The 27,350-nt window shown below is 43.2% G+C and overlaps 1 protein-coding gene across 1 annotated transcript; it reads right to left on the bottom strand.

Moving 5' to 3' along the window:
- Nucleotides 1-9,351: 9,351 nt before the first annotated feature.
- On the bottom strand, nucleotides 9,352-26,651 carry scaf1 (SR-related CTD-associated factor 1). Its single transcript, XM_084370512.1, has 6 exons — nucleotides 26,472-26,651; nucleotides 18,914-22,435; nucleotides 16,287-16,369; nucleotides 10,970-11,275; nucleotides 10,376-10,504; nucleotides 9,352-10,100 (listed from the first exon to the last, which is right to left on the bottom strand). The coding sequence occupies exons 2-6, from the start codon at nucleotides 22,365-22,367 to the stop codon at nucleotides 9,942-9,944; spliced, it is 4,131 nt and encodes a 1,376-aa protein (XP_084226638.1). The 5' UTR covers nucleotides 22,368-22,435; nucleotides 26,472-26,651; the 3' UTR covers nucleotides 9,352-9,941.
- Between the last annotated feature and the right edge of the window lie 699 nt (nucleotides 26,652-27,350).

Raw genomic sequence — 27,350 nt, forward strand, 5'->3', positions numbered from 1 at the left:
TTATGTTGATCAACTTCTTTTTATAATTTTATAATTTATAATTTTTTGCATTTAAAATGTCCACACCATGTCCAAACAAACATCTTTTTTAAGTTTTCTAAACCTCCACAGCAAGACCTTTGTGTGTGAGATCTCTTTTTACCCCTTGTGAGCCTCAGTGCTCACCGGGAAGGGCAGGAAGGAGGAAACAGCAGTAGGCGGTGATGACACAGTTTATTTTCAGGCCAGCAGACAACGTGGCTCACAAATAAGGCGCAATGAAACACAAAAGAACAGCCGTCTCTCTCTCACGGCCGAGGGTCGGGAGTGTCTGCTGCCTCAGCTGCTGTCTCTGCTCCGGTCCTCTCACAGGACCCAGCCTACTGCAAGAGACCAGAACCAGGTTACAAGCGTGCTTATATAGCTGACTGATTACCTGATTCTGTCCAGCTGTCTGAGCCACTCCTCCCTCTCCTCCAGCAGCCGGCGCCTTAACCACACCCCAGTGCCACATACCCCCACCGCCCGACTTAGGCCAGGATCCCGCCGGCGGCAAGCCCACTCCCCCCCCCCTGCCAAGCGGGAGAGAAAGTCAGCCACAACCATGCGGTTACCCGGCCTATGGATCACTTTGAACCTGAAAGGCTGTAATGCCAGATACCAGCGAGTGATCCGCGCGTTGGCATCTTTCATGCGGTGGAGCCACTGGAGCGGGGCATGGTCCGACCAGAGGGTGAATGAGCGCCCCAGGAGGTAGTAGCGGAGGGCACCGACCGCCCACCTTATGGCGAGGCACTCCTTTTCCACCGTACTGTAGTTCACCTCCCGCTGAGCCAGCTTCCGGCTAATGTACAGTATGGGGCGGTCGACCCCCTCCACCTCCTGGGACAAAACGGCCCCCAGCCCACTGTTCGACAGGACGTTTGGTAAGGGATTTATTCACAGATTGTTTCTGCAGGACGAAAGGGAGAGAAAAGTTAGGAGTGTACAAGAGTGGCTCCCCACAGAGGCCTTGTTTTACCCTCTCAAACGCCAGCTGGCATGGCTCCGTCCACTGGACCAGATCTGAGGCACCCTTTCGGGTCAGGTCGGTTAGGGGGCTGGTCAGCTCCGAGAAGGCCGGAATGAGCCTCCTATAGTAACTGGCCAGCCCCAGAAACCTCCTGACCTCTTTTTTCGTCCTGGGTATTGGGCAGGCTGCAACCGCTGCGGTCTTTTGTACCTGTGGCCGCACCTGCCCCGCCTGCCTCAGAGACTCGAGCACTGCCCCCACCTGCTGCATATGCTGCTCCCAGGTCTCACTATGAATGATCACATCATCCAAGTAGGCCGCAGCATACGCCGAGTGAGGCCGCAGCACCCGGTCCATGAGGCGCTGAAAAGTGGCTGGGGCACCGAACAATCCGAACGGAAGTGTGACAAACTGGTACAAACCGTACGGAGTGGAGAAGGCCGTTTTTTTCCTTGGACTCTAGCAACAAGGGAATCTGCCAGTAGCCCTTGGTCAAATCCAGTGTCGTATAAAAGCGAGCCGTGCCCAGCCGATCCAGGAGTTTGTTGACCCGGGGCATTGGATAGGCATCGAATTTGGACACCTCGTTGACCCTGCGATAGTCCACACAGAACCGTACTGACCCATCGGACTCGCGAACCAGCACGATGGGGCAACACCAGTCACTGTTGGACTCTTCCATTACTCCCATCTCCAACATGGCCTGAAGCTCCGCCCGAACAATTTTCCTCTTGTCAGCCAATAGGGTCGTGACCGGACTGTCACACCCGGGGGTGTTTCTATGTGGTGGTGTATGAGGCAGGTGCGACCTGGCAGGGAAGAGAACACATCAGCAAAACGCTGCTGCAACAAGGCCACATCTGCTCTCTGGCTCGGCGAGAGATGGTCATCAATGGGGACCGGCACTGACTGGTTTGAATTAGCCACCTCCGGTCCCAACTCATCCCTCTCGATCACCGTGGTTGCCAGAGAAACAGGCGTCACCTCCCTCCAGGCTTTAAGGAGGTTGAGGTGGTAAATTTGTGTGGCCCCACCCCTGTCAGAACGCACCACCTCATAGTCAACATCCCCCACTCGTGTGACCACAAAGGGCCCTTGCCACTTGGCGAGCAATTTGGAGCTAGAGGAGGGGAGTAATACAAGCACTCTATCTCCAGGTGAAAACTGTCTAAGTTTAGCCTCTCTGTTGTACAGCCGTTGTTGACTCTCCTGGGCCTGGAGCAAGTGCTCTCGTGATAACTTACCCAGTGCATGGAGCTTTGCTCGCAGGTCCAGGACGTGCTGTACCTTGTTTTTGCTGGTGATTGGACCCGTCTCCCAGCTTTTTCTTAACCAGGTCCAAGACACCCCGGGGTTTTCTGCCGAAAAGGAGTTCAAAGGGGGAAAATCCCGTGGAGGCCTGGGGAACCTCCAGCACTGCAAACAACAGAGGGTCCAACCATTTATCACAATCCTTGTGCACAAACTTACGAATCATGTTCTTTAGTGTCTTGTTGAACCGCTCCACCAGGCCGTCGGTCTTGGGATGGTATACACTAGTCCGGATTGAATGGATGCCCAATAATTTCTATAGTTCGTGTAGTGTACGTGACATAAACGATGTGCCCTGATCAGTCAGGATCTCTTTCGGGATCCCGACTCGGGAGATGACCTGAAACAGTGCCTGTGCAACACTCCTTGCAGAGATGGTGCGCAGGGGCACTGCCTCGGGATAGCACGTTGCATAGTCCACTAGGACTAATGCAAAGCGATATCCCTGTGCGCTCTGGTCAAATGGCCAGATGAGGTCCATGGCAATTCTATCAAAAGGGACCTCAATTAGCGGTAAGGGGCGCAGCGGCGCTTTTGGGGTGGCCGGCGGGTTGACCAGCTGACATTCGCGGCAGGATGCACACCACCGACTTACATCCGCTCGAATGCCCGGCCAGTAAAATCGGGCCATGATCCGGCTCAGTGTTTTATCATAACCGAGGTGGCTTTGTGGCACCAACAACTGGGTGAACTCTCCTCGTCCCGCTGAGCCGTCGCGATGTCCACCAGGGCCTGGGATTGCTGCTGGAGCGCGGTGGTGCTCTCCTGCATCGCCGCAAGGTGCTGAAGGGCCAGCGACAGCGGCGTCTGTGCTTCCATGGTCCCTGTTCGGCGCCAGATGTGAGCCTCAGTGCTCAGCGGGAAGGGCAGGAAGGAGGAAACAGCGTTAGGCGGTGATGACACAGTTTATTTTCAGGCCAGCAGACAACGTGGCTCACAAATAAGGCACAATGAAACACAATAGAACAGCCGTCTCTCTCTCACGGCTGAGGGTCGGGAGTGTCTGCTTCCTCAGCTGCCGTCTCTGCTCCGGTCCTCTCACAGGACCCAGCCTACTGGGTCCTGTGACTCAGAACCAAGACCAGAAGAGACCAGAACCAGGTTACAAGCGTGCTTATATAGCTGACTGATTACCTGATTCTGTCCAGCTGTCTGAGCACTGGCTGAGCCACTCCTCCCTCTCCTCCAGCAGCCGGCGCCTTAACCACACCCCACTGCCACACCCCTTTTCTCTGCATTTACTGTGATCAAATTCATGCAGTCAGTGTGCATGAATATCAGTTTCACTGACTATTAAAGGGAATATGGGCGTTAGATGAAGATTGCAAAAGGTATAAGGTACGCAGCATTTTGAGTTGATTGTGATCTATAAACAACCCAGCATAGGACATGCATGCACATTGTGTTATAAATCAGAATATTTTATAAGCACTTTCTGTGTTTCGTCTGTACACCACCTTTTGACATGAATCCTATGCACAATTTTATAAATGAAGCCCTTTGTCAGATTGGGATCACCTTGTTCCAATTTGCTAATGTTTTTAAAAAAATCAACAAAGTCAGTGAGTCCATTTTGATCCTTGACTGGGAAAATGGGGCCAGTTGTTCAAAACATTTAATCTGGATAAAAATTATCCGGATTTGGAAATCCCATTTTTTGCTATTCATGATCAGGTAATCCGTCTTACTCTTATACCGGTTTTTCAAAGCAACATTGGACTGGATCACCCTGATCCAGATACACAGTTTTCAAGTGAAGTGTATGTGCTGTCGTCCTCCAAAGGTGTCGGCGTGTAGTATGTTGATAAAAGAATTCTGCGGAGGCAGGCTGGGTTGAATTGATAGAGCAATCTTTATTGCAACAGATCTCAGGCCAGCGTCTGAACCAGAGTGTGCACTCCCTGGTATTCTCAAATCTCAGCAAAGTGATGCCCTAAATGCTTTGCCCTCTGCTCTATCAGAACTCCTCTCAGACCCTCAGTCTTAGGAGATCAACCAAAATTCACCCCCTTTCTCTGCCTGTGCAGGCCTTTTTTAGATCCCTTTCGCCTGCACCTACCTACTTCTTCTAATTGGTCACTTTGGTGGATTGATGGTCCATCTATCCAAAAGGCAAAAGATGAGTTGATCTGTCTCTGGCCCCTTTGGGCTGTCTCATCTTCTATAAGTTACCTAACTCCACTGATGTCACTTCTTGACCTTACAACCTTAAGCTGGCCGGACTGTCCCTACATGGACATGTTTAATTTGAGGCAGCTCCACACATCTGGAATAAGAATTAAACTTGGTTGCTAAGCTAACCTTTAGCGCACAAACAGAACTGATTAACGACTCTGTGTCTTCTCACAGATCTCCTCAACATCAGCCGCCTTCCTTAAGCCCCCACAAACAGGAGCAACATGTCACTGTTAAATCATCACTCAGAATGTGTTGTTGCACAGATACCACACAAGATTACCAAATCCTGATTACTAGTGCTCTGAATGGGACAACATATCACAATGTGGGCTACCAGCTATGTAAAGAACAACAAGTAGGGCGCTACCAGGCGCAATGTCCCTCTCTGTGATGTTTATGATGCACCTGAGCCTGTTGAAGAACCAGACCAACCTCTGGCGTTCTGACAGAATGAGGGACTGACTGGACGTGTAGTAAGGGATGCAATTGTTAGAAATTATTTATGATCATCTCTGATGATTGTTTCTTTGAAATTAATATACAGTGATGAACCTGCGAGGTCCCTATTGTTTTTCAAATGATTATTAGGGCCCGAGCACGAATATCGTGCGAGGCCCTATTGGATTTGCTCGGATTATTAGGGCCCGAGCAGGGAACCTGCAAGGACCCTATTGTTTTTCGAATGATTATTATTAGGGCCCGAGCAGGGAACCTGCAAGGACCCTATTGTTTTTGTAAGGATTATTAGGGCCCAAGCAGGGAACCTGCAAGGACCCTATGGCCCGAGCAGGAAACCTGCGAGGCCCTATTGTATTTTTTTTTCCCGCTGGGATTATTATTCATCGCTCTGCGCATTAGGCGGCTTTTTGGAGGCCTGAATATGCGCCAAAACTCACAAAACTTTGCACAGACGTCGCATCTGGCGAAAAATTTTATAATCTGTTGTCGTTGTGAATTTCCACCAATAGGTGGCGCTATAATCTAGGAAAGTGCATTTTGGCTAATAACTCCCATATACTTTGTTGCACATTCAAAAACCTTACATCCAGTGCATTGTGCTGAATCTCCTGATATAGGCCACGCCCATTTCCGCCTACGTTTTTTTTAGCTAACTCGCCAAATGTCGCAAACCTACTTTTTCGAACTCCAAATTCACCAATTTGCACGAAACTTTGCACACGTCATCTGTGGACCCTCTTGACAAAAAGTTATTAAAAGAATTTTGATATGCCAAAGAATACTCAAGTTATTAAATAACAACTTCCTGTAGATTAGGGTCAAAACAGGAAGTCTTGCATATCTCCACATTGGTGTGTCCAAATTACATGAAACTCAGGATACTACTTCCCCATGAGCCCTTAAGGCTCTGTGCAAAATCTTGGCCGACGACCACTAGGTGGCGCTCTTTAAATTGAAGTACTTTATATCTCCACATCTGTTGGTCGGATTAATACAAAAGTTGGTACACTCATTGCCAATGCCCTTCTGAGTATAACTGAAAAAGGTGTTACAGATCTGATGCTAGGTGGCGCTCTGGTGGCAGTTTCATTTTATATTTGGCACTGTGCCCACACCATAACACTTAGATGGATATGAAATTCATTGGGGTGGTATAGACTGGCCCCTGTAACTCACACACCAAAAATGACCAGCAGGTAGTGCTATTATCAACACAAAAGCGTTTTTGGCTGATAATTCCACATTATATGCCACACATTGTTAAACCTTATATCTACATGTTCCCTTCATACAGCTGAATTGTGTGATGTAGGCCACGCCCACTTTCGCGCTACATTTCCATTCGCTAATTCGCAAAATATCGCAAGCCTAATTGTTTGAACTCCTCCCAGGCAATTTCTCCGATTTGCACCAAACTTTGCACACAGCATCTGTGGACCCTCCTGACAAAAAGTTATTAAAATAATTGTGATAGTCCAAAGAACGCCCAACATATAAATAAACAATTTTCTGCACATTGTCGTCAAACAGACAGTCTTCCATATCTTGATGAAATACAGTCCCATTAACACTAAAGTTTTTTTAATTGTCTTCCATGGCCGGATGAGGGTTTCTGACAAATTTGGTGCTAATTGGCCAATAGGGGGCGCTTTTATTACTAAATGACCAAACAACAGCTTGACTGCCTTGACTTTTGATTCCTCAATGAAAGTTGTTGCATGAACAAGCCCCGACAGCACCATGCCCCGACAGCAGCATGTAGCCACAGCAGCACGCCGCGACAGCAGCATGCCCCAACGCGCGTGGTCTGCGAGGGCCCGTTCATCGCTGCTTGCAGCTTTAATTATTATTAGGGCCTGAGCAGAGAACCTGCAAGGACCCTATTCTTTTTGTAGTGTTTATTAGGGCCCGAGCAGGGAACCTGCAAGGACCCTATTGTTTTTGTAGTGATTATTATTAGGGCCTGAGCAGAGAACCTGCAAGGACCCTATTGTTTTTGTAGTGATTATTAGGGCCCGAGCAGGAAACCTGCAAGGACCCTATTGTTTTTGTAGTGATTATTATTATTATTTTTATTTATTTATTATTTATTTATTTTTTAGTTATTTGTTTTTTTTCTTCTGCCGAAATGATCGCATTTTTCACTGCCTGAACATACCCCAAAACTCACCAAACTTGGAATATATGTCACACCTGGCGAAAAATGTTGTCGTTGTGAATTTCCACCACTATGTGGCGCTATGATTAAGGAAAGTGCGTTTTGGCTTATAACTCCCATATACTTTGTTGCACATTCAAAAACCGTATGTCCACGTGTTCAGTGAATTGTGCTGAATCTCCTGACATAGGCCACGCCCATATCCGCCCACCGTTTTTTTTTGCTAGGTCGCCAAATGTCAACACAATATTATCAACACAAAAGCGTTTTTGGCTGATAATTCCACATTATATGCCACACATTGTTAAACCTTATATCTACATGTTCCCTTCATACAGCTGAATTGTGTGATGTAGGCCACGCCCACTTTCGCGCTACATTTCCATTCGCTAATTCGCAAAATATCGCAAGCCTACTTTTTCGAACTCCTCCCAGGCAATTGCACCGATTTGCTCCAAACTTTGCACACAGCATCTGTGGACAGTCGTGAGAAAAAGTTATTAAAAGATTTTTGATATTCCAAACAATACTCAAGTTATTACAACTTACTGCAGATTTCGCCCCAAACAGGAAGTCTTGCGTATCTCCACATTGGTTTGTCCCAATGACATGAAATTCAGCTTACTACTTCCCCATGAGCCCCCAAGGCTCTATGCAAATTTTTGGGCGATGACCACTAGGTGGCGCTCTTTAAATTGAAGTATTTTATATCTCCACATCGGTTGGTCGGATTAACACAAAACTTGGTACACTCATTGCCAATGCCCTCCTGAGGATAGCTGACAAAGGGGTTACCGATCTGACACTAGGTGGCACTCAGGTGGCAGTCTAATTTTATATTTGGCACTGTGCCCACACCATAACACTTATGGATATGAAATTCATAGGGGTGGTATAGACTGGCATCTGTAACTCACACACCAAAAATGACCAGCAGGTGGCGCTATTATCAACACAAAGCCGTTTTTGGCTAATAACTCCCACATTAAATGGCGCACATTGTTAAACCTTATATCTATGTGTTCCCTGCATTCAGCTGAATAGTGTTATGTAGGCCACGCCCACTTTTGCGCTAAAATTTCATTCGCAAAATGTCACAAACCTACTTTTTCGAACTCCTCCCAGGCAATTTCTCCGATTTGCACCAAACTTTGCATACAGCATCTTTGGAAGCTCCTGACAAAAAGTTATAAAAAGAATTGTGCTAGTCCACAAAACGCCCAAAATATAAAACAACAGTTTCCTGCACACTGTGCTCAAACAGACAGTCTTGCATATCTTGACCAAATACAGTCCAATTAACACTAGTGTTTTTACTTACGGTAAAACTTCACGGTTTGTGAAAAATTCCAGGCAAATCAGCCAATAGGTTGCGCTTTTATTGCTAAATGACCAATGAACAGCTTGACTGCCTTCACTTTTCATTGTAAGTTCAGGCTTTCTCCAGCAGACGGCAGTGCTGCCTTGCTAATGGATACAAACCTCTCTTTAAGAGTCTGTAGGGTCACGCAGTGTAGTTGTCTCATAATTTCTTCTTCATGTACATTGCAGGGAGTTCTTCGAACTTCAGCGTACATTATTTACTACCGGCAGGAGCAGCCCACCCAAACACAGGACAGTTAAGACATGCGTGCACAATAATTGGGCAATGGGGCCGGGTAAACAGCACGCCCCGACACATGTGGACTGCGAGGGCCCGTTCATCGCTGCTTGCAGCTTTAATTAAATACGCATTTGTTGAAATTAAGAAAAAATAATACAACCATTTAGATTATTGCACTGTCTAAAAAGTGGCGTTATATCTATTCTAGATATGGTGGAATACTGTTATACTAAATATTCTGATCATGCACTTGATATCTTTTTATCAGCTTTGCATAATATGCGATAAATTCCATTGATAAAATTAAAATAGCTGAGTTAACCCAACATTTAAAAAAAAAAAAATCTTTTTGGATTACTAGAGCAAATTCCTCTATCGATTACTGTGCTGCTTTATGCCTGGTGTTATCAAAAAATGCCAAAGCATTCTAGTAGTGATGATTATATACTTAAAATATAAGTTTATCAAGTAAGCACTGCAGGACATGATATGCAAATACAGAAAACAGACTAAATAATTAGGTCTGTTTTCTGTATTGTGTACAGCTTTTCAAGTGACATTTATATTTTGTTTGTCTAGTTATTTTATAAAGATATTTTCTCAACCTCAATAACACATGCAAGCTACACACAGACAGCAGAATCAAAGAACTCAGAGGTCAAATGTCAGTGTATTTGAACCATCATCATTCAGCCCTCCATCTCACTGACAGCTCCAGCCTGCATACTGGCTGCAAAGACACAGAGACAGATAGAGGGGAAATGCAGTGTAGTGTCCTTACAGTACACAACAGTATTATATTGCCCCTCAGCTTGGATTATGATATACATGGGGGTGGTATAGACAGATTAGCATGAACACCTAATCCAGTGCTATTGAAATATAGCCTTGCAATTAGTACCACCATTGCAAAGTTTCTAACAGACACAGTCAACGAAAATTTTAAAACTATTAAGCTTCACGAAGGTAGTATTTATTGCAGGGTTGGTGTACTGGACTGTATTAAATCACACAGGTATGCATGATAGCACTTACGTCCTGAACATTGTATACATAATACATTTTCTATGTGTGACATATTTACAGTGAGGTCACAGAGATAAGAGGAGAGACCTCAATAAGATCACATAAAAGCATAGACAAAGTGGGCTATGAAACCAATAAAAAATAGACAACAATCAGTGGATGGGCCAGATCTTTTGCAGAATGCAGAGTGGGGACCATTTTTAAATAGTCTCCTATCAAGCAGAGGAATGCAAAGCTCCTGGCTCCCTCTCATCCCTCTCTTCCTCATCCATTTTGCGTCCATGTTTCCGGAAGTATTTGTAGCGCTGGACGTACAGCTTGACAAGGTTGCTGACTTTGACAGGGTTGATTTCCCCAGTGCGGCTGTGGCAGATCTGAGACAATGACACAGTGTGATTAAATAGCATGTTTTGATACAAGGATAACAGTACAGTACAGGTTAACAGTAGTTTAGCTTTTTTCATGGGGTTTCATGTAGGAATAGACACTACTATTGCTTTACCTGCCAGATTGACATATTTGTAAGCATACTCTACAAACACTAAAATATTGTGAATTACATTAAGTAAGATATGGATTGTGGTCCACACTGATTTGAGTAATCAGTGTATTCTTATGGCTGTTACGTTTTGTATGTGCTGAGGCTGACCTTGTGCACAGCTTTCCTGAGGATGTCTTTGTATTCGTCTTTGTTGATGTCTTTGCGCTGATAGTAAGGTTTGATAGCAAGCTTCACCTCCTCCACTGCCCGTTCCTGGGTATGCAGTTTCTTCAGGTACTGGACAATTCAGGTAAGATACAAGTTAAATTAATTAAAGGGTTGGAAGTTGCACAGATCTCCACATTTCCATTACAGTTAGGTTGGCATGTATGTAATTCTGACTCAAGATTAGGCTTATAAACTTTGTAGCCAGCCAAGCTGATACCCTGTACTGTTGTTCTAGGCCTACTTCGTCCCATTTTTACTTCTTATCCAAATACTAAATCAATTAGTTGAATACTTGAATACAACAGTTGCTTAGTTACAGATACTATAATTAACATATGTTTTAAAACTGTATGAATATTTTCATTTTTTCAAGACATTAACAAGATAACTTTGTACACTGAAATAATAATTTGAGATAGTTCAAAATGATTGGTTCCTTTAGTAGATGCTGAGAAGCAGCCATGCAGCATGAGTGGAATATATTACATAAAGGAGAGCAAAGTGTGCTGATCAGGTCAAGAACATCAATTTTACCTTATCAGGGTCTTTGCTCTCATTGTCCCATCCAGTGTCACCTGAGCTCCCAGTCACTCCTGACAGCACCACAGGCATGATGGAGGGCGGGGTCTGTGCACATCCACCACCTATTGATTGGTGCAGGAGAGAAGGTGGAGTTTTGGTGCAACCAACCAAAGGGAGGGAGCTGTGGAGAATGAACTGTGCTGGGCTCAGACCAGGAGGCGGGGGGAGAGCAGGAGGGGGCGGGATCTGTGAGGCAGAGGAGGCTGAGGGGGGAGGAGCGTGCTGCTGGGACTGGTTCTGGTTAGCCTGTGAGAGGATCTGCGTGAGAGACATGAGACAAAGTTAAGGGTGCTCAAATCAGGATCTTTGGGGCCAATCACGATCACCGGAGGCAGTATTGGCTGATACTGATCACTGATCAAAAGGACGTGTCTTTACGTTTTTGTCATATAGTTAATTATTAGTGGCATAGTAAAATCACCAATACAATGTTGAGGAAATAAATACATAAAGCCCTAGTGTTTCCCACACATCAATTTATTTGTGGCGGTCCGCCACAATGTCAACATTGGCCACCACATATTGATTTTCTATTTTTGGAGCCACGCATCCCGTTCTCACTCACTCATACAGCGCACCCGTCAGTGAATAGCATGTTGTTATATACTCTGATACAATGGATGGCAGTGTGGTTTTTAGTCCACCGGTAAAACCAATGAAGAAGAGGAGGAGGACTATTTAACGCAGTTGGTTTGACCGTAACTTTCTCTGAGCTCGGCTGGCTTCATCGTCGAGATCAAGCCCCCACAAAGAACCCCAGGCCTTGAAGCCAGTTTTTGTCGTGGCCAAGCCGTGTAATTACATCATCATGTGATGCACTGGGGACTTTTTCCCATAAGCTAATATTGTGAAAGACAATGCATGTACATTGCATAACGGCTCCGGTGTGGTTTTGCTCCGTTGCTGGCAACCCCCACCGACTGCATTTTGAGTCCGGCATGGCACTGTCGGACAGCTGGAGTTGTGAGACCGAGGAGTTCCCGTGATAATTACATAATCATGCGCGACCGCATTTATAAGTATGTGTTATAAACACAACAACAAGAAGTGTTCCCAAACGAAGGATTAGAAGAAGTGCTTGCGTTTGTCTCTTTTTTGAGATTTTTGTGCTGGCGTCTACATGGGGTGTTTTATTATGAAAATTAACCCGATGTTATGTTGTTGTTTCAGTGTGTGACTTCCTGTCTGCTCTGTGCTGAATTTGGCTGAATTGATGCGTTATGCTCCAGCATCTGCCAGAAATAGAAGCCCTGCGTATCTGCTCCGGATACGCATTGAGCGGAGCATGACAACACCGTGTTTGTTGTTGTTGTTCTTCTGTGTTTATTGGCTGCTCACAAAACAACTGTAAAGGTGCATACCACCACCTACTGTGTGTAGATGCTGCACTTGTTAAACCAACAAAAGCAATTTGGCTTTGTATTATCGGCTAGATATATCGGCTATAATTTCTTAATCTGCTGATAACGAATATTGTAAATTTTCCATTATTGGGCCGATAATTAATCTGTCCGATATAAATCGTGCATCCCTAATATTTATTTTACATTGATATAAAGGGATAGGTTTAAAACAAAATGAAAAGTTATCTCTAAACCGTAAAAAAAAGATTATGGGAAATTTTTTTTTGGGTAAAGTTATGTGTCTCGCTCTAAGTTGTCTCACTCTTTGTACTTCACCACCTGGTCAAGGCTTATTACATTTGTGCTCAAAAGTTTAGTCACACATACGAGTTTACATACACAGTTTTGAGTTCCAATGATTTCTACAACAACAACAAAATATGTTACTACAGTTATGCAGATGACACACAAATTTACACAACCATCTCACCAGGGGACTATAATCCCATACAAATGCTGAGTAAATGTGTTGAACAAATCAATGATTGACAGTGGCGTGCACAGATAGACACTAGGTGGTGCTAGAGCACTTGCTCGTTGCCCTCTGGACCGAGCAAGTGCCCTTATCAAAGTTATTATTTTTTTAATAGTGTACACTGTACTGTATGTGGCCCATGTTGATCGACAGGTCCGGTCTATTATAAATATATATTTAAGTATATATATATATATATTATATTATTTACAGTGAGGATTTATGTACATATAAAGTGCAATTTAGTCTGTAAATGTAAAGGCTGTGAGTGGATGATTTTGGAGTCAGGGGGTCCAGCAGGGGGCCTGTGATGTCCTTCAGGTGGCTCAACACCAGTCTCTCAAAGAACTGCAGCACTGCACTGTCCGCACAGCTCCAGACACATCTCCTCCCCTGCCACCACCCAGGTAACACATAAATGAATTGAGTGTATTGTTTGCCCCCTAAGCCTCAGTTGCCAAGCTATTTGTTGTGAAGTAGCCTCTGTCTGTCTCATACAGCGCCAAACGGCCGAGCCTAAATTCAATTAGAAAAAAACATTTCATTAGCCGACTGCCCACCTGCTTAACAAGCTAGACGCTAGCCATAATCAATTAATGGATGTAACGTGACGACCACCACACAACCAGTGTCGGTAGAATTTGGCACTTGGTACAGCATGTGAAGCTATCATACTATATATTATAGCTGAATATTTACTATTGTGTATGTAATGTTAAATACCATTACTGCTACAGCAAGACCTTTATTTTGAAATGCACCTGGACAGGAACTGTATAGAGCTAGAGAAGGAAGTAGCTTGACTGTATGTAATTTATTTGCTAAATGTCAAACAGAAAAAGTAGCCGTCTGCCTTGTTGTAATGTCACCAAGCAGTCTTATTCATACTGTTGGTCTCTTCATTTACCAATTGCAGCATGCCTAGAAAGGAAAGATTGAGGAAAGAGAAAGAAAGGGAGCTACAGCAGGCAGCCCAGGGAATCAGCCATCAAGCAGCAAGGAGGATGAGGAGGCAGGTGATGAAGAAGAAAGGTCAGAGTCAAGACCAGACTCATGTGAACTGTTTAGTGTCTTTTAAAGCTTAGATTTTAAAATTGAACTGTTCCTCTAATTTTATTGAAATATCTTAAAAGCTGTCCACAAAGTGGTTTGGCGGTACTAAATCAGGCATGAAGCACCTGACATCACATTCTGCTGTTGCTAGTTCGGAATAATATGTTATTATTATTAACATATCTAAATAAATATGCAATTACATAAAACATGTGCCTGTAATGCTTTTTATAAGGCAGCCGGCGGCTCCACACGCCGCACAAGGTGCCCTTATTTTTCGCTGAGCACCTGCCCCCCAAAATGTCTGTGCGCGCCACTGATGATTGAATGTGTCAGAGTTTTCTTCAGTTAAACAAAGATGAGACTGAAATAATTGTTTTTGGAGCCAAGGAAGAATGACTAATAGTCTCTGCTTAGCTTCAATCTGTAATGTTGTATTTTAAATGCAATTTTTAATTTCTTTGAATGTAATTTTTATGTTTAGTTGCCTTGTGTCTGAATTGTGCTATTCAAATAAACTTGCCTTGCCTTACAGCTCTCATTTTTCTGTGATGGAATCAGAGGAACACAAACTACTTTTTCACAAAAACATTCATGAAGTTTGGATCAGTAATTAATTTATTGTAGGTTTTCTGAAAATGTGACCAAATCTGCCAGATTACCAGTTTTGGTGATGAAAATTGCTTGTAGCATGGCTGCTTAACTTCTTCTAATTGATTATGATTGACAACAGCTGATGACTTTTCTGGGCCCATTTTAATGTGGCTTTTTTATACACCCATTACACTCAGCAACAAACACTACAATGGGAAAGTGCATTATTGATTAACAAGTCAGGAAAGTTACTTGGAGCCATTACAGGTTACAGGTCCCTGCATCAACTGTGCAAACAATTGTTTGTAAGTATAAAGTGCATGGCACAGTTGTGTCACTGCCACGATCAGAAAGAAAACACAACTTAACACCTGCTGCTGATAGAAAACTGGTCAGGATGGTCAAGAGTCAACCAAAAACCATAAAAGCTAGTCCTGCGATTAATTAGAAGCTGCTGGAAGACAGGCGTCAGTGTCCACAGTCGTCTGTTTTGCATCAACATGAGCTGAGGCTGACGTGCAAGAAAGAAGCCCTTTCTCCAGACGCAGCACCTTAAAGCTCAACTGAAGTTTGCTGCTGATCACATGGACAAATAAAAAACCTTCTGGAGGAAAACTCTGTAGTCAGATGAAACAAAAACAGTTTGTTTGGTCACAATGAGCAGCAATATGTCTGGAGGAGAGAAGGTGAGGCCTTTAACCCCAAGAACACCAGACCTACTGTAAAGCATGGTGCTGGTAGTATTATGCTGTGGGGCTGTTTTGCTGCCCGTGGATCTGCTGCTCTAAAGAAAGTAAATGGAATAATAAAGAAGGATGATTATCTCCACATCTTCAAGAAAACCTAAAATCATCAGCAGAAGATTGGGTCTTGGGTGCAGTTGGGTGTTCAAACGGGACAATGATCTCAAACACACATCAGAAGTGGTAAATGAACGGATCAATCAGACTAGAATTGAGGTTTCTGGCAAGTCTGTGCCAGGAAGCCAACAAATTTAGTTGAACTTCACCATTGTTTAGTTGAAGTCAAGAGGAGTGGTTCTAAATTCCGCCCGGACTACTAGGAGCTTGTGGGCTGCTATCAAAAGCACCTAGTTGAGGTGAAATATATATATAACTAAATATTAAAATTACTGTATGTATATCTTTGATCCAGCAGAGTTGCCACATTTTTTTAGTTTTAGTTTGTGTTCCACTGATTCCATCCCAGAAAAATGTGTTGTAGAAGTCATTGGAACTCAAGACTGCCATGATATACTGTACATGTTCTTCTCACAGTCCTGCTATCTGTGTTTAGCTATGCTGTAAGCTAATAGCTCTGTCTGCTGTAAGCTGTTAGCTCTCATGCTGTATGGCTCGAAACAAATGGCGTTGTGCTCCCACGCCGAGATGACTAAGAACAAAAAAAAAAGCTGCAACAGGTCCTTCTGCTGACATTACATCCTGCAATTGACTACTTCTTTTGCCCACATTGCGAGGTCGATGGTGAAACGATATATTGTGCATCCTTAGTGTACACATAGCAGTAAACTGGGGGTAAGACATTTGTTTGTCCCAAACACATTTTCTGTTGAACTCGGGATGATGGGACACTGTTAGTCTTGAGCCCTGACAGACAATTTACAGACACATTTTTTTTATGCTGCCCTTAAGGTTCCTGTTAGCATATCACAAAAAATAAATAATTTCCAATCAAAACGGAATTATAGCTGTAGACAGAAAGACAGTCAGCCTCACTCTCTTACCTGGCTGGTTGCTTGAATGAACTCCTGTGCTTTTGCTCTGCTGGCAATATTGGCTTCCTCCATTTTGAAGAGTAAAGCAGTCACTGACAGGAAGAATGATAGAGACCATTATTTCACAAAAAGTACATAGGGCTATATATTAACATAACAACATACATGCCAATGCAACATGTACAGTTGTATGTTGCATACTCCGAGAGTCTGTGACTTAATGATTTTATAATGTTTAGTGTTTCTATCAAATTTTGGGAACATTGACTCTTTTAGTTCTCCTGTTAGAACAACGCTATCGAGTGCAGATGCAGAGACTGCCCATTAGGGACACTGATGGATAGATATGTGTCTATAAAATAAATGCTCAGAACCATTTATCAGTTTTGTTTTAATTTGTGGGGTTGGCATATTTTATATTTGACAGTTATTAACAACAATTTACATCAGTTTTAGAACGTTCTACACAGCACAGCGGCTCTCACTCAACCATTTTTGGCCAAGCGCACCCCTATTCATTATCCAGGTCCCTTATTGCACCCCATCAAATAAAATGTAGGCTAATGGTCATTAGAGTATTTATATTGCATCAAATCTGTTGTGACTGGAATGACCTTGTATACTATTTGGTAGTTGCATCCAGTGGTTCCCAACCTAGAGGTCAGGCCCTTCCGAAGGTTCACAAGATAAATCTGAGGGGTGCTGAGATTATTAATGGGGTAGAAGAAAACAACTTCTGCTATGCAATTATTGATTGTTCAGGATTATTTTTCCAGAACTTTGGTCTAATCTTGGCTTTTTTGTGAAATATTTCAGTTTTACCTCTCAGATAACTATTTAAATTAAACTATATGAGGAGTCAAGGGGAAATGTCTGGTAAACACTCATGGGCACACAATGATTACATTTAGGCAAACTTTACCTATTTGGATAAATACACATATTGAAAACAAGCTATACAATTTAATACCTTGGAAAATGGCATTTCAACCTTTGTAATAGTTTTAAAGGGCCTTAATTTTTGCTAAAATTAGCAACTTTTAATACTTTTTAAGACCCTGCATACACCCTGTAGAAAGAATTAATAAGCATGTCACTAAATGCCAAATAACAGATTTGATTTAACTGGATAGTTGGAATATCATCATCATTAGTTTTCCAGGGAGCAAAAAAGCCATTCATTGTTGAAAGTTAAGCAAATGCAATAGTTAGAAATTTGACATTCAAACTTTAATTAGGCATCACAGACAGCAGCCTAAGCATTCTTATTAAATGCAGTCATAAAAAATAAAGGCAATTTAAATTGAATAGTTTAACAGTGTGTTTCTGGATGCTTGATGCCAAGTTGCTTTCACTGGAAGTCCGACAGTGGAATACCACCACGGTGATAACACAATGTTCACAGTGTATCACAGGGAAAAATTCATGCTTTCAAGAGGAAGAAACTCTTAATTGCCTTCACACTGAGTACCAAGGAAGAATTGAAATGGTAAAGGCCATTTTCATGAAATTTTAAAGCTGATACCTCTGACGTCCCGTTCCTGTGAAGGCAGCATGAAGCTGCACTGCATAAAGCTGACAATAGCACTTTTGCTATGAAATGATACACTGTCTCGTCATATTGGTGTAGGTACAGGTATGCTTTATACGTTTTGCAGACCACAATCTTGCAAGTAGATGCAATTTTTAACTCGACTTGTCAAGAATTTCTAGTGTAAACCCACAAACGGCCCCCCAAAAACACTATAATATATCGGTAATATTACATTAATTTTAACAATTTTTTTGCTTCAGTTTTTATAATGCAGGGTTTTAGGGACGTCCTGCTGCTTGTTCAGCACCCCTTCTGCCCATGGCCATGCTGATATGGCTAAAAATCCAGGCCTGGGTCTTAATCTATTTGTATAGAGCGGTTTGTAAAACAGCAACTTAACATACCATTTAAGCTTGAGCAACAGTAGAATTATGGTTGCAGACTTCTCTCATCGTTCTTCAAATTACAACTCTAAACAAGATTTATATATCAGTGTTTTTTATTAATTACCTATTTGGCCCCAAAAAGTCAAATTTGTCTCAACATAGTTTCAGAATGCTAAAAAAAATGAATAAATAAATACAATTCTCAAAATAGCATTAAAGATTTCTAACAATTTGCACTGTTGCCTCAGCAAAGCATCTTTCACTTCCAGTCAGTTAAACAGCCCCACCCCTTGCTGTAGATCCTTGCACACACTCTCTCTCATACACACACACATACACACACACTCACATCCTTCTGGTCATGAAAAGAAAAAAACACCATAAGAAGACTTTCAAGAAACAGCTGTCAGGTGAACTTGTGGTTTCCAGTAACAGTAAAGTGAAGCTGATGTGCTAGCTGTAGTCCATCTCTCTCTAGGCTGTCTTCTTGCTAACCTAGCTGGGCATTGTCTTTTGGTCTGTGTTTTATTTACCAGTGCTATGTTATATGACTTTGTGCCTGACAAACATGAAACTGAAAAACAGCCGTGTTTACATCATAACCCTACCAACTAATCACCACCATCTTAAGATTAAGCCAGAAGCTTCTAAAGCATAGCACTACAAAATAACACAAGACGACTAAGTAAAGCCACCCTACAGACTTCTCTACTCACATGCTAGAACTCCTCCAGTTGTGCAGTCCACCCCGGTTTGCAGACTCCAGGGCAAGGTGGGCGCTGCTGGAGGTGGAGGAGGAGGAGGCTTACTAGCGGATGAGGAGGACACAGAGGAAGAAGAGGAGGGGTCTGACGAAGACAGAGGTAGAGAGAGGGACGTGAGACCACAGCCTGTCGAAGAGGACGAACAAGGTGGTGAGGCCAGCGATTTGGTTGTATCATCTGGAGGAGGGGGCTTGGCAGTGGATGCAGACACGGTAATGTTGAGGCCAGCTGCCTGGGCGGTGGACATGCTGGATGGACTGGATGGCGGGAGTGTGGGGCTGGTCTGAGTTGGACAGTCCTCAGCTAGGAAAGAAGGATCTGGAGTCTTACAGCTGCTGTCTACAGTCTGAGAGTCTGGTGAAGACTCTCTGGTGTCCCGCAAAGGAGCCATAGAGGGTGGAGGCGTGTGGGGTGGCGAGGAGGAGGGTGGGAGCACACTGGTGGAGGAAGATGAGGAGGAAGAAGAGGAGGAACAAGAGGGTGCAGGGCCAGCTTGGCCAGTATGTGGACTGACTGTCTTGCTCCCATCTGCAACGGCTGACTGAACATCTAAGGAGGCTCCACCCCAGCCCTCAGATGTGGCTTTTGCTAGGCTGCCATCTCCAACTATCAAGCCTGAAGCTCCACCTTTTTCTCTTGTCTTCTTGGCCAGGCGGCGGCGACGCTTGGTTGCCAGAGATGAAGAGGGGGAGGAGGCAGAGGATGAGGTTGATGTGATGGAGCTTGGTTTTGTTTTCTTGGATTTCATCCCTGCAGGACTGGTTAAGGTGGATGGTGGTGCAGCCAGACTGCTTCGCTTGCCCACACTAGCCAAATCTTTATTGCGGCTGCCCAGTGACAGCGGCTCTGAGCAAGGTTTTAGGAATGGAGACCTGCTCTCATTGTCCCTGCAGAAGACCACTGCAATCGAGCCACCCACCACAGAGCCCCCACCACCTGGCCCTGTACCTCCTGACCCTAACAGGTCCATGCCCAGCTTTCCTGAGCCAATTGAAGTACCTGTGGTGCTGCTCACACCCTCTCGCACCAGCACAGATACTTTGGACTGTAGCTTGCCTTTCCGACTGCCACCGCTTTCTTTCTTGGATTTGCCGGAGCGACCCAAATCCTTTCTGCTGCTCTTGTCCCGGTCTTTGTCTTTCCCCATCTTCCTGGCTCGCTTTACAGAGGGGATTCCAGATGAGACAGAAGTAGAGCCTGATGTTACAGTCAGTGAGGAGAGGCATTTACTTTTAGTTCTATTGGATGAGGAGGAGGAGGACTCAGATTGGCCAATTTTCTTTAACGCATGAGACTTCTTTTTTGGGTGATGTTGTCCAGTCTTGGGGGCAATTTTAGTTTTAGGGCTTGGTACAGGTGGTTCTGGAGGCAAGGCAGCAGGGGGTGTATCCTCTAAAGATGGGTAGTCAGAGTCCAAAGCTTCACCATCCAAAGACAACACATCAATCTCTAATTTATCTGAATAGTGGTCCGACTCGTAGCTGTGATACCTTGGTGGTGTGAGCGACTGTGATCGGCTGTGACCACTTCCTCGATTCTCCACCTCTCCAGCTGAATGCCATTTTCTCTTCTTCTTTCTCTTGTGGGGTTTGTCAGATTCTTGCGTGGGCCGACAGGGAGAGGTTGGGGCGAGTCTCGGGGAGCCAGGTACGGTGGTGGTGGTTGTGGTGGTGGTTACTGTAATGGTTCGCTTGATGGCAAAGAGGTCAGACCCATTGAGATCTTGGATAGATGGCGGGACAACAGGACGACCATCCCGTCGCCGGTCCCTCTCAAGCTGCCTGTCTCTATCACCTTCCCTTTTTTCTCTGCTTCTTTTGGACCTCTTTGCAATGTTGCATTCTCTGCTGCTTGAATGTTGTCTTCTCTTTCTTTCCCTCTCCTTTCGAGAGCTAGAATCTTCATCTCTTCCATCTCTTCTACGACTACTGGTACGATTTTGCTCTCTCTCTTTATCCCTGTCTCTCTCTCTTCCCCTGTCTCTTTCCCTTTCTCTGTCTCTATCTCTAACTCTGTCCCTGTCTCTGTCTTTATCTCTTTCCCTCTCTCTGTTTCTTTCTTCGGATAGGCTGGAAAAGGAGTGCCTAGTGTGGCCTCCTCTTGCTGAAGAGTTGCCTGATCGTGGGGCATCTGGGCTGCTGTGACATCTTTTCTTCATCTTCCGGCTGCTGCTCCTGCTGCTCCTTGTTCCTTTAACCTCCTTGCGCCCTCGCTCCTTTTCTTTGCTCCTTTCCCGACCTCCCTCTTTGTCCTTCCTTCTCTTTTTTCTTTTCTCCTCTTTCTCCCCAGCTTTCCTATCCTTGCTTTTTTGTCGGTCACAGTCCTTGGAACTCTTGGAGGACTTCCGGTTCTTACTGCCTTGCTCTACAGGAGGTGTGAGAGGGGGAGAGGGTGTAGAAACTACAGGATGGGAGGGAGGAGGCAGTGGCTGAGGAGAGAGGGAGGAAGAAGCAGGAAAGGAGAGATATCTTTCCTTCCGCCTGCTGACCAGCTTCCTTCTCAAATCTTCCACTCCTACCACAGGCTCATCCTCAGGCTCCCTGTCCACCTCCCAGTTGCCCTCTGTACGCACAGACACAAAGCCATCCACATCCAACACCCGCAGGATGCGCTCTGGCTTTGAACCAAAGAAGGAGACGCTGGGAGAACCGAGGGTGAGGATTTCTCCAGCTGGTCTCTTATTGCTTCCATCTCTGTCAGCAGCCCCGACTATCTCCCCCTCCTCTATCTCAGAGTGATCAGAGTCACCACTATCCCTCTGCTCTTCAGCGTTGGTGGTGCTACAGTCCACTCTCCTTCTAAGACAGAGCTTACTGTCCATACAGGGGCTTGGCAGGTCAGTAAAGGTGTCCGTGGAATCTGGAGGTTCTTCCTCTTTCTCCTCCTCATCTCCCTGCTCAGCATTTCTCTTCACCCCCTTCGCTTTGCCATTCCTCTCATCAGCATCTGATGCTGGAGAACCCGTGGGGTCAAAGGGGTCATATTTCTCAGCCTCCCCCTCATCCCCCCTCACCCCCTCAGTTGGATGAAAAGGGTCATACATCTCCCTTTTCCTGCTCTTGTTTTCAAAATCAACACTTGGCTGCACTGAAGCGAAAAGGAAGGAATCCGATGAGTTGGTGTTAGGCCTAGGTGTGGAGGGGGACTGCGTAGCAAGAGAGGGAGAAGTGGAAGACACCCTGGCCACCTCTGTCCCCTGGGTATGACCTTTTACATGGTTCTGATAAATTGACAAGTTGGCAACAACAGAGGATGTAGACAAGGGTGAAGATGGACCCGATGAAGGCGATGACAAAGACAGAGAGGGTGAGCAGGGAGGAGTGCCCCTGGCAATCTCTCTAACTCCACTTGGGGAAGAGGAGGCAGCAGGCCTCCTTTTGAAGCCTGATGCTTGAGTCAAGTCCATGGGCCAGGAAAACTGGTGATGCGATAGTCAGACACTGGGACTTGGAGGTTGGTAGCGATCCAGGAAACCTAGTAGAAGGGAAAGGACACATTCAGTCTTTATCTTACAATGAAAATCTAATTGGAAATTTTGAGACTGATTCCAAAGTACCCTGTGGTATAATTTGTGAACACTTAAAGGTGTGAGAATAATTTTATAGGGATATAAGCTGGTTCATTAGGATCAATTACAATTAATTTGCAAGAGAGCAACAAATTTGTGTTCTTCCGTCTATTTTTTTTGGACAAAGGTGGCAGAGGCTGAAAAGCATGTGTGGTACGTGCAGAGTTAATAAAGTCAATAAAAAACAAAAACTTGAGGGCATACAAAGAAAAGTGACAAAAAAGGGATAAAAAGGCACAAAGCAAACTTAAGTTTCTAGGGATGCACAATATGGACTTTTTTTCCAGCCTATACCATAACCGATGACCTGCTTCTCCTGGCCAACACCAACACAAGATAACTAATATATAATAATTTTAAATTTTATATTTAAAAAAAAACAAACACTGGCCCATTATGAGTGCACAAGTTGATCTGACTATAATACATGTGTGTAATTAAAAGAAATAAGTATGTTGCTTATATGTATTCTTACGGCAGGCCTGTTTTAGCCTTTTTGTTTATATCTATCAGTGTCAAACAGACTTGGTAACAAGTAAAAAAAATAAATAGAGAAACATAATTCAAAGCTCTACTTCCATAGCTTATAGGCTAACAGTACACGGCTTTAATGCTTCAATCTGTCTCTGTTGTAGGAAGATATCGGTAAAAAAAGGATATTGGTTTTGATATTGTTGACTGCAGCCAACTGGGATGTTCTATAAAAAAACAATGCCATTTTCCAGAGAATGGAGTAGTCAGTGCTTATATATGTGATGATCTGTTTTTCTTGAACATAACCTGCTCTGGAGCAGCTTAGGTGTGCAACATGAGTTAACATGGCAATGTACCCCAGAAGTGAATCAGTTTTGTAACACTGAAAACAATCCATATCCTAAAGATACCTGGCTAAACTCAAATCCTGCTTCGTAGTACAGGCCCCTGTAGTTTATGCACAAGTGAGCATAAAAAAGGCCAAGATTTGGTAAACAAAGATGGATGATTTAATATTCCATAGCTCTAAAAAGACTTGTTGGGTTAAAACAGCCTTTTTTCCTTCTCTATCCTCTACCTCTCTGCATGGCTCTACCCCATTGTTTCCCCTACCGTTGTAAAGGGGGGGCGCCCCGCCCCTCCAACGGGACCCCGCGCCGCCCCCCCCGAAAGTCAAGTTAATTTCATTTATATCACCAAATCACAACAGAAGTCATTTCAGGTCACTTTTCCTATAGAACAGGTCTGGACCGTGTTCTTTTAATAAATAATGATGTTATTGAGCTAATTTAACTGATATTGGTAAGTACGCAAAAAAAGAGAAAAATAATAAAACACAGATAGATGGACTGATAAACAAAAGTAGATAGATAGATGCATAATGATAAAGAGATGGATAAAGATAGATAAATAAATAAACAAAAGTAAATAGATACATAGATAGATAGATAGATAGATAGATAGATAGATAAAACCATTGCAAATAGTTGTTAATAGTTGTACATAGTTGTAAATAGTTGTAAGTAATTGTACCTGTAATTTGTACAAAAAAGAATTGTTGGAGAGAAAAGAGAAAAATACTGTAGATGCTGAACTTTTTAAGTAAATGATAAGATTTTGTTTTGTATTATTGGCACTATTTTTTGCTTTCAATGTTATTATCCGTGATAGCTGGCAATATAAATTGAGTCAATAATTTATCTGCCCTGCCCTATGTTGTTATTTGAGACTATGAGTAAAACGAAAACGATCAAGTTGTCTTTGCAACAGCGCCGCCAACAATAATACCACTTGAAAATGCTCATGGGGAAAAATTGTCTGTTGACACTTTAAATAAGAAAAGTAGTATTAAAAAGAAGTATTTTTTCAGTCACTTGCAAAACAAATGCACACACGAGCCCAAGTAAAGATCTTTACGACATGAGGTGTTGGAAACAATACTGTCTTTGTCCACAGGTGCTGCCAAAATCAACACAAAATGAAAGCAGCTTTAAAGCTATGGTCTACGATTTGAAAGATTGATCATTATTGTTAACATTATTTAGAACAATATATATCCGACCGATAATGGGAAATTGATGTAATTCATATTTAGCCATTTAACGATACAGGGCCAATTATATAGGCAGAGTCATCATTCTCCAAATCCTTGATTCGATTTGATTTTCGTTTTTAGGGTCACAATTCAATTCAATTCCCAATCTCTTTTTCTTTTAGCACAGATGGCTATGCCATTTTTAGACTAGTCTAGGATCATTGGTTTTATGCCATGATAAACATTTAATTATTTCAAAAGATGTGCTATATGGTGTAGCAAGTGATATAATCTCCATTATTTGTTTGCAATGTACCACACTAAGGCCTTATTGTCACATTTAAATCATTTATGCACAATATAAATGTAACAATAACTTGTTTCACCAGTCAACTGGAAACTAACTGTAATCAAAAGAAGAGAAGTCATCTGCCATCTAGTGACTCTTTTGTAACTGCAGATGTGAAGAATGCACACTTAATGTAGTGTGTTGTGATGTTCATGTAGCACTGTATTGCTCTGGAGGTCCAGCAATCTGTCGATGAGGCCACTAAATCTGCACTGCTCAGACTTTTTCCTTCACATTATCATAATGGAAGGGCAACACCTTTGTGGTAAGATGCGACCTGCTTGGCATTTGGCAACGTGGTTCCAGTGTGCTAATTAAATGCTTACATCTAGGGTTTTCCAGTACTGAATAAGGTTGCATTTCTGATGCTACAAATGCTTACAAACTGTGGTTTTCTTGTCGACATCGTGAACATTGTTGACCTATCTCACTGGGAACTCAAAATATTTCCACACCGGTGATTTCAGAGAAGCAGGAGGGGGTTTGAGTTCAGTTGATGTGTCTCCTAGATCAGCAGTTGCTATGGTGTCTTTTCATTGGTTGCAGCTTCAGATTAGAGGAGGTAACGTTTACTTGCTGCATAAAACACACATCACACACACACACACACACACACACACATGCTGTCTTATTATGCAGAAAGTTAAAGTGAACATTAGCAACATAAAGATATTTTTGTCTCAGCATGCAACTAAGAAGTAGAAGAAAAATTGTTTTCTGTACATCCCTTATGTATGCCTACAGTTCACATCCCCTGGTTCATGTATTTGCCGAGACTCCTATCCATTCTTGTGTATTTGAGTCATTTCCACATAAAAAATGAGTTTTTAGCTTTAGCTTTTAGTTCTGATCTTGGGGTATCTATATACCTCCGACCAGATAGAAATGGCTGGAACTCCAATGAAAGTGGATGGGATGTATCCATACATTAATCCTTATATGGATTCTGTCACATACAGGTCTGACAGGTCAGCCTGCTAGTCCACCATATCATCATACTTATTAATAATATTTCAAGCAGTGTGTGAGGTATATGCAGCATTCCAGTCTTAGAAACTAATGCACACTGACATGTGCAAGGAATGGCTTCTCGCTATTAATTACAGGCAGCAGGGAGTCAGTCCAGTCTGGGGCGACACAGTGAAGCAAAACTGGTCTTTTGTGTAATGTTATTAACACGTTATCTATAGTCCGCTGGTTATCTGTGTCTTTGTTTTGCCAATGACCTCTAATTTTTCTGCGTGCTGTATACTGACGCAGACTTTTCTTACTTTTGCTGATGGAAAAAAGGAAATGTTTTATTTTCGTGGTAGAGACATTGCTGTGCGTAATCTGTGCTCACTAGCCAGTGTGAGCTTACGGGTAACGCCGCTGGCGGTCTAGCTACATATCTTTGTAGCTAACGTTGAATACACCATCTGTAATCAGTTTAATCACTGTCCTTAAATAACACTACATTAATTAACAGACACACACCCTCTAAAGGATATGTTGGAGCAGGTATTCAATTGGCTAGCTAGCCAATTTAGCTTATAGTCGCTAGCGAGCTGAAGGCAGCAAGAGTAGCTGTATGCTAATTAGTTACCTTTTCTCCGGTGATGTGCAGTCTCAGATTAAAGCCTTCGTTTTTCATTTACTGGTACGTCTTTTAACGACATTAAATAAACCGTTCAAAGAAACTATCGACTGCTTTTTGCCATTTTAAGACGGCAACAGGAGCCCCATTCCATCAATCGCCGCCATCTTCCTTCCCTTCAAACCGGACGACAAAGAATGATGGGAAACAGAGTTTTGTGGGCAGTCATCGTCATCGCCGCTCCATGTCACGGTTGTCTCTTGAGTTCTCCGCAGAGTTAGACCTAGTTCATCAGGGAATATTAGAAAATTCAACGCCAGCAATATAATAATGACTATTGCAAACACGGGTAGTTCATATAAAGATGATTTTCTGGATTACTTAATAACTAGATCAATAGATTTAACGTTTAAATCAATTAAGGAGCCGCTTTAATTCATATTGGGTTTATCAAGGCACTGACTGAGGCCTAACTATGGATTGCGCCATCTGAGTAATTAGACTTTGCAATGTTGAATTTTAATAAGTTCATACATAGCGATACACTTAAAAAGCTATTTAAAACTGATTAATTAGCCTCAATATACATTCAAATATTATGACATAAACAAATGAAGAGAGAAAAAATACAATGATGCTCTAACAAATCAATTCTTAAACTGGTACTTGGCAGGCACAACAAACTTTTAACTAATTATGAAACTCAATTTAATATTGATTCCTCAATATTACCCACAAAAGCAATCTATTTCTTAATAGTTATTAAAGTTATTCTTTGTGCCCGTCATCTTTTTTTTGGTTTGCTTTCAAAACAACTGCACATGCTGAACATGTCGCCTTTGTCCACAGGCACCACCGAATGATGAGGCTACAGAAACAATATTGCAA

The sequence above is a fragment of the Pagrus pagrus genome (genome assembly GCF_965226575.1).
Source record: "Pagrus pagrus genome assembly, chromosome: 13".
NCBI classification, from domain to species: domain Eukaryota; kingdom Metazoa; phylum Chordata; class Actinopteri; order Spariformes; family Sparidae; genus Pagrus; species Pagrus pagrus.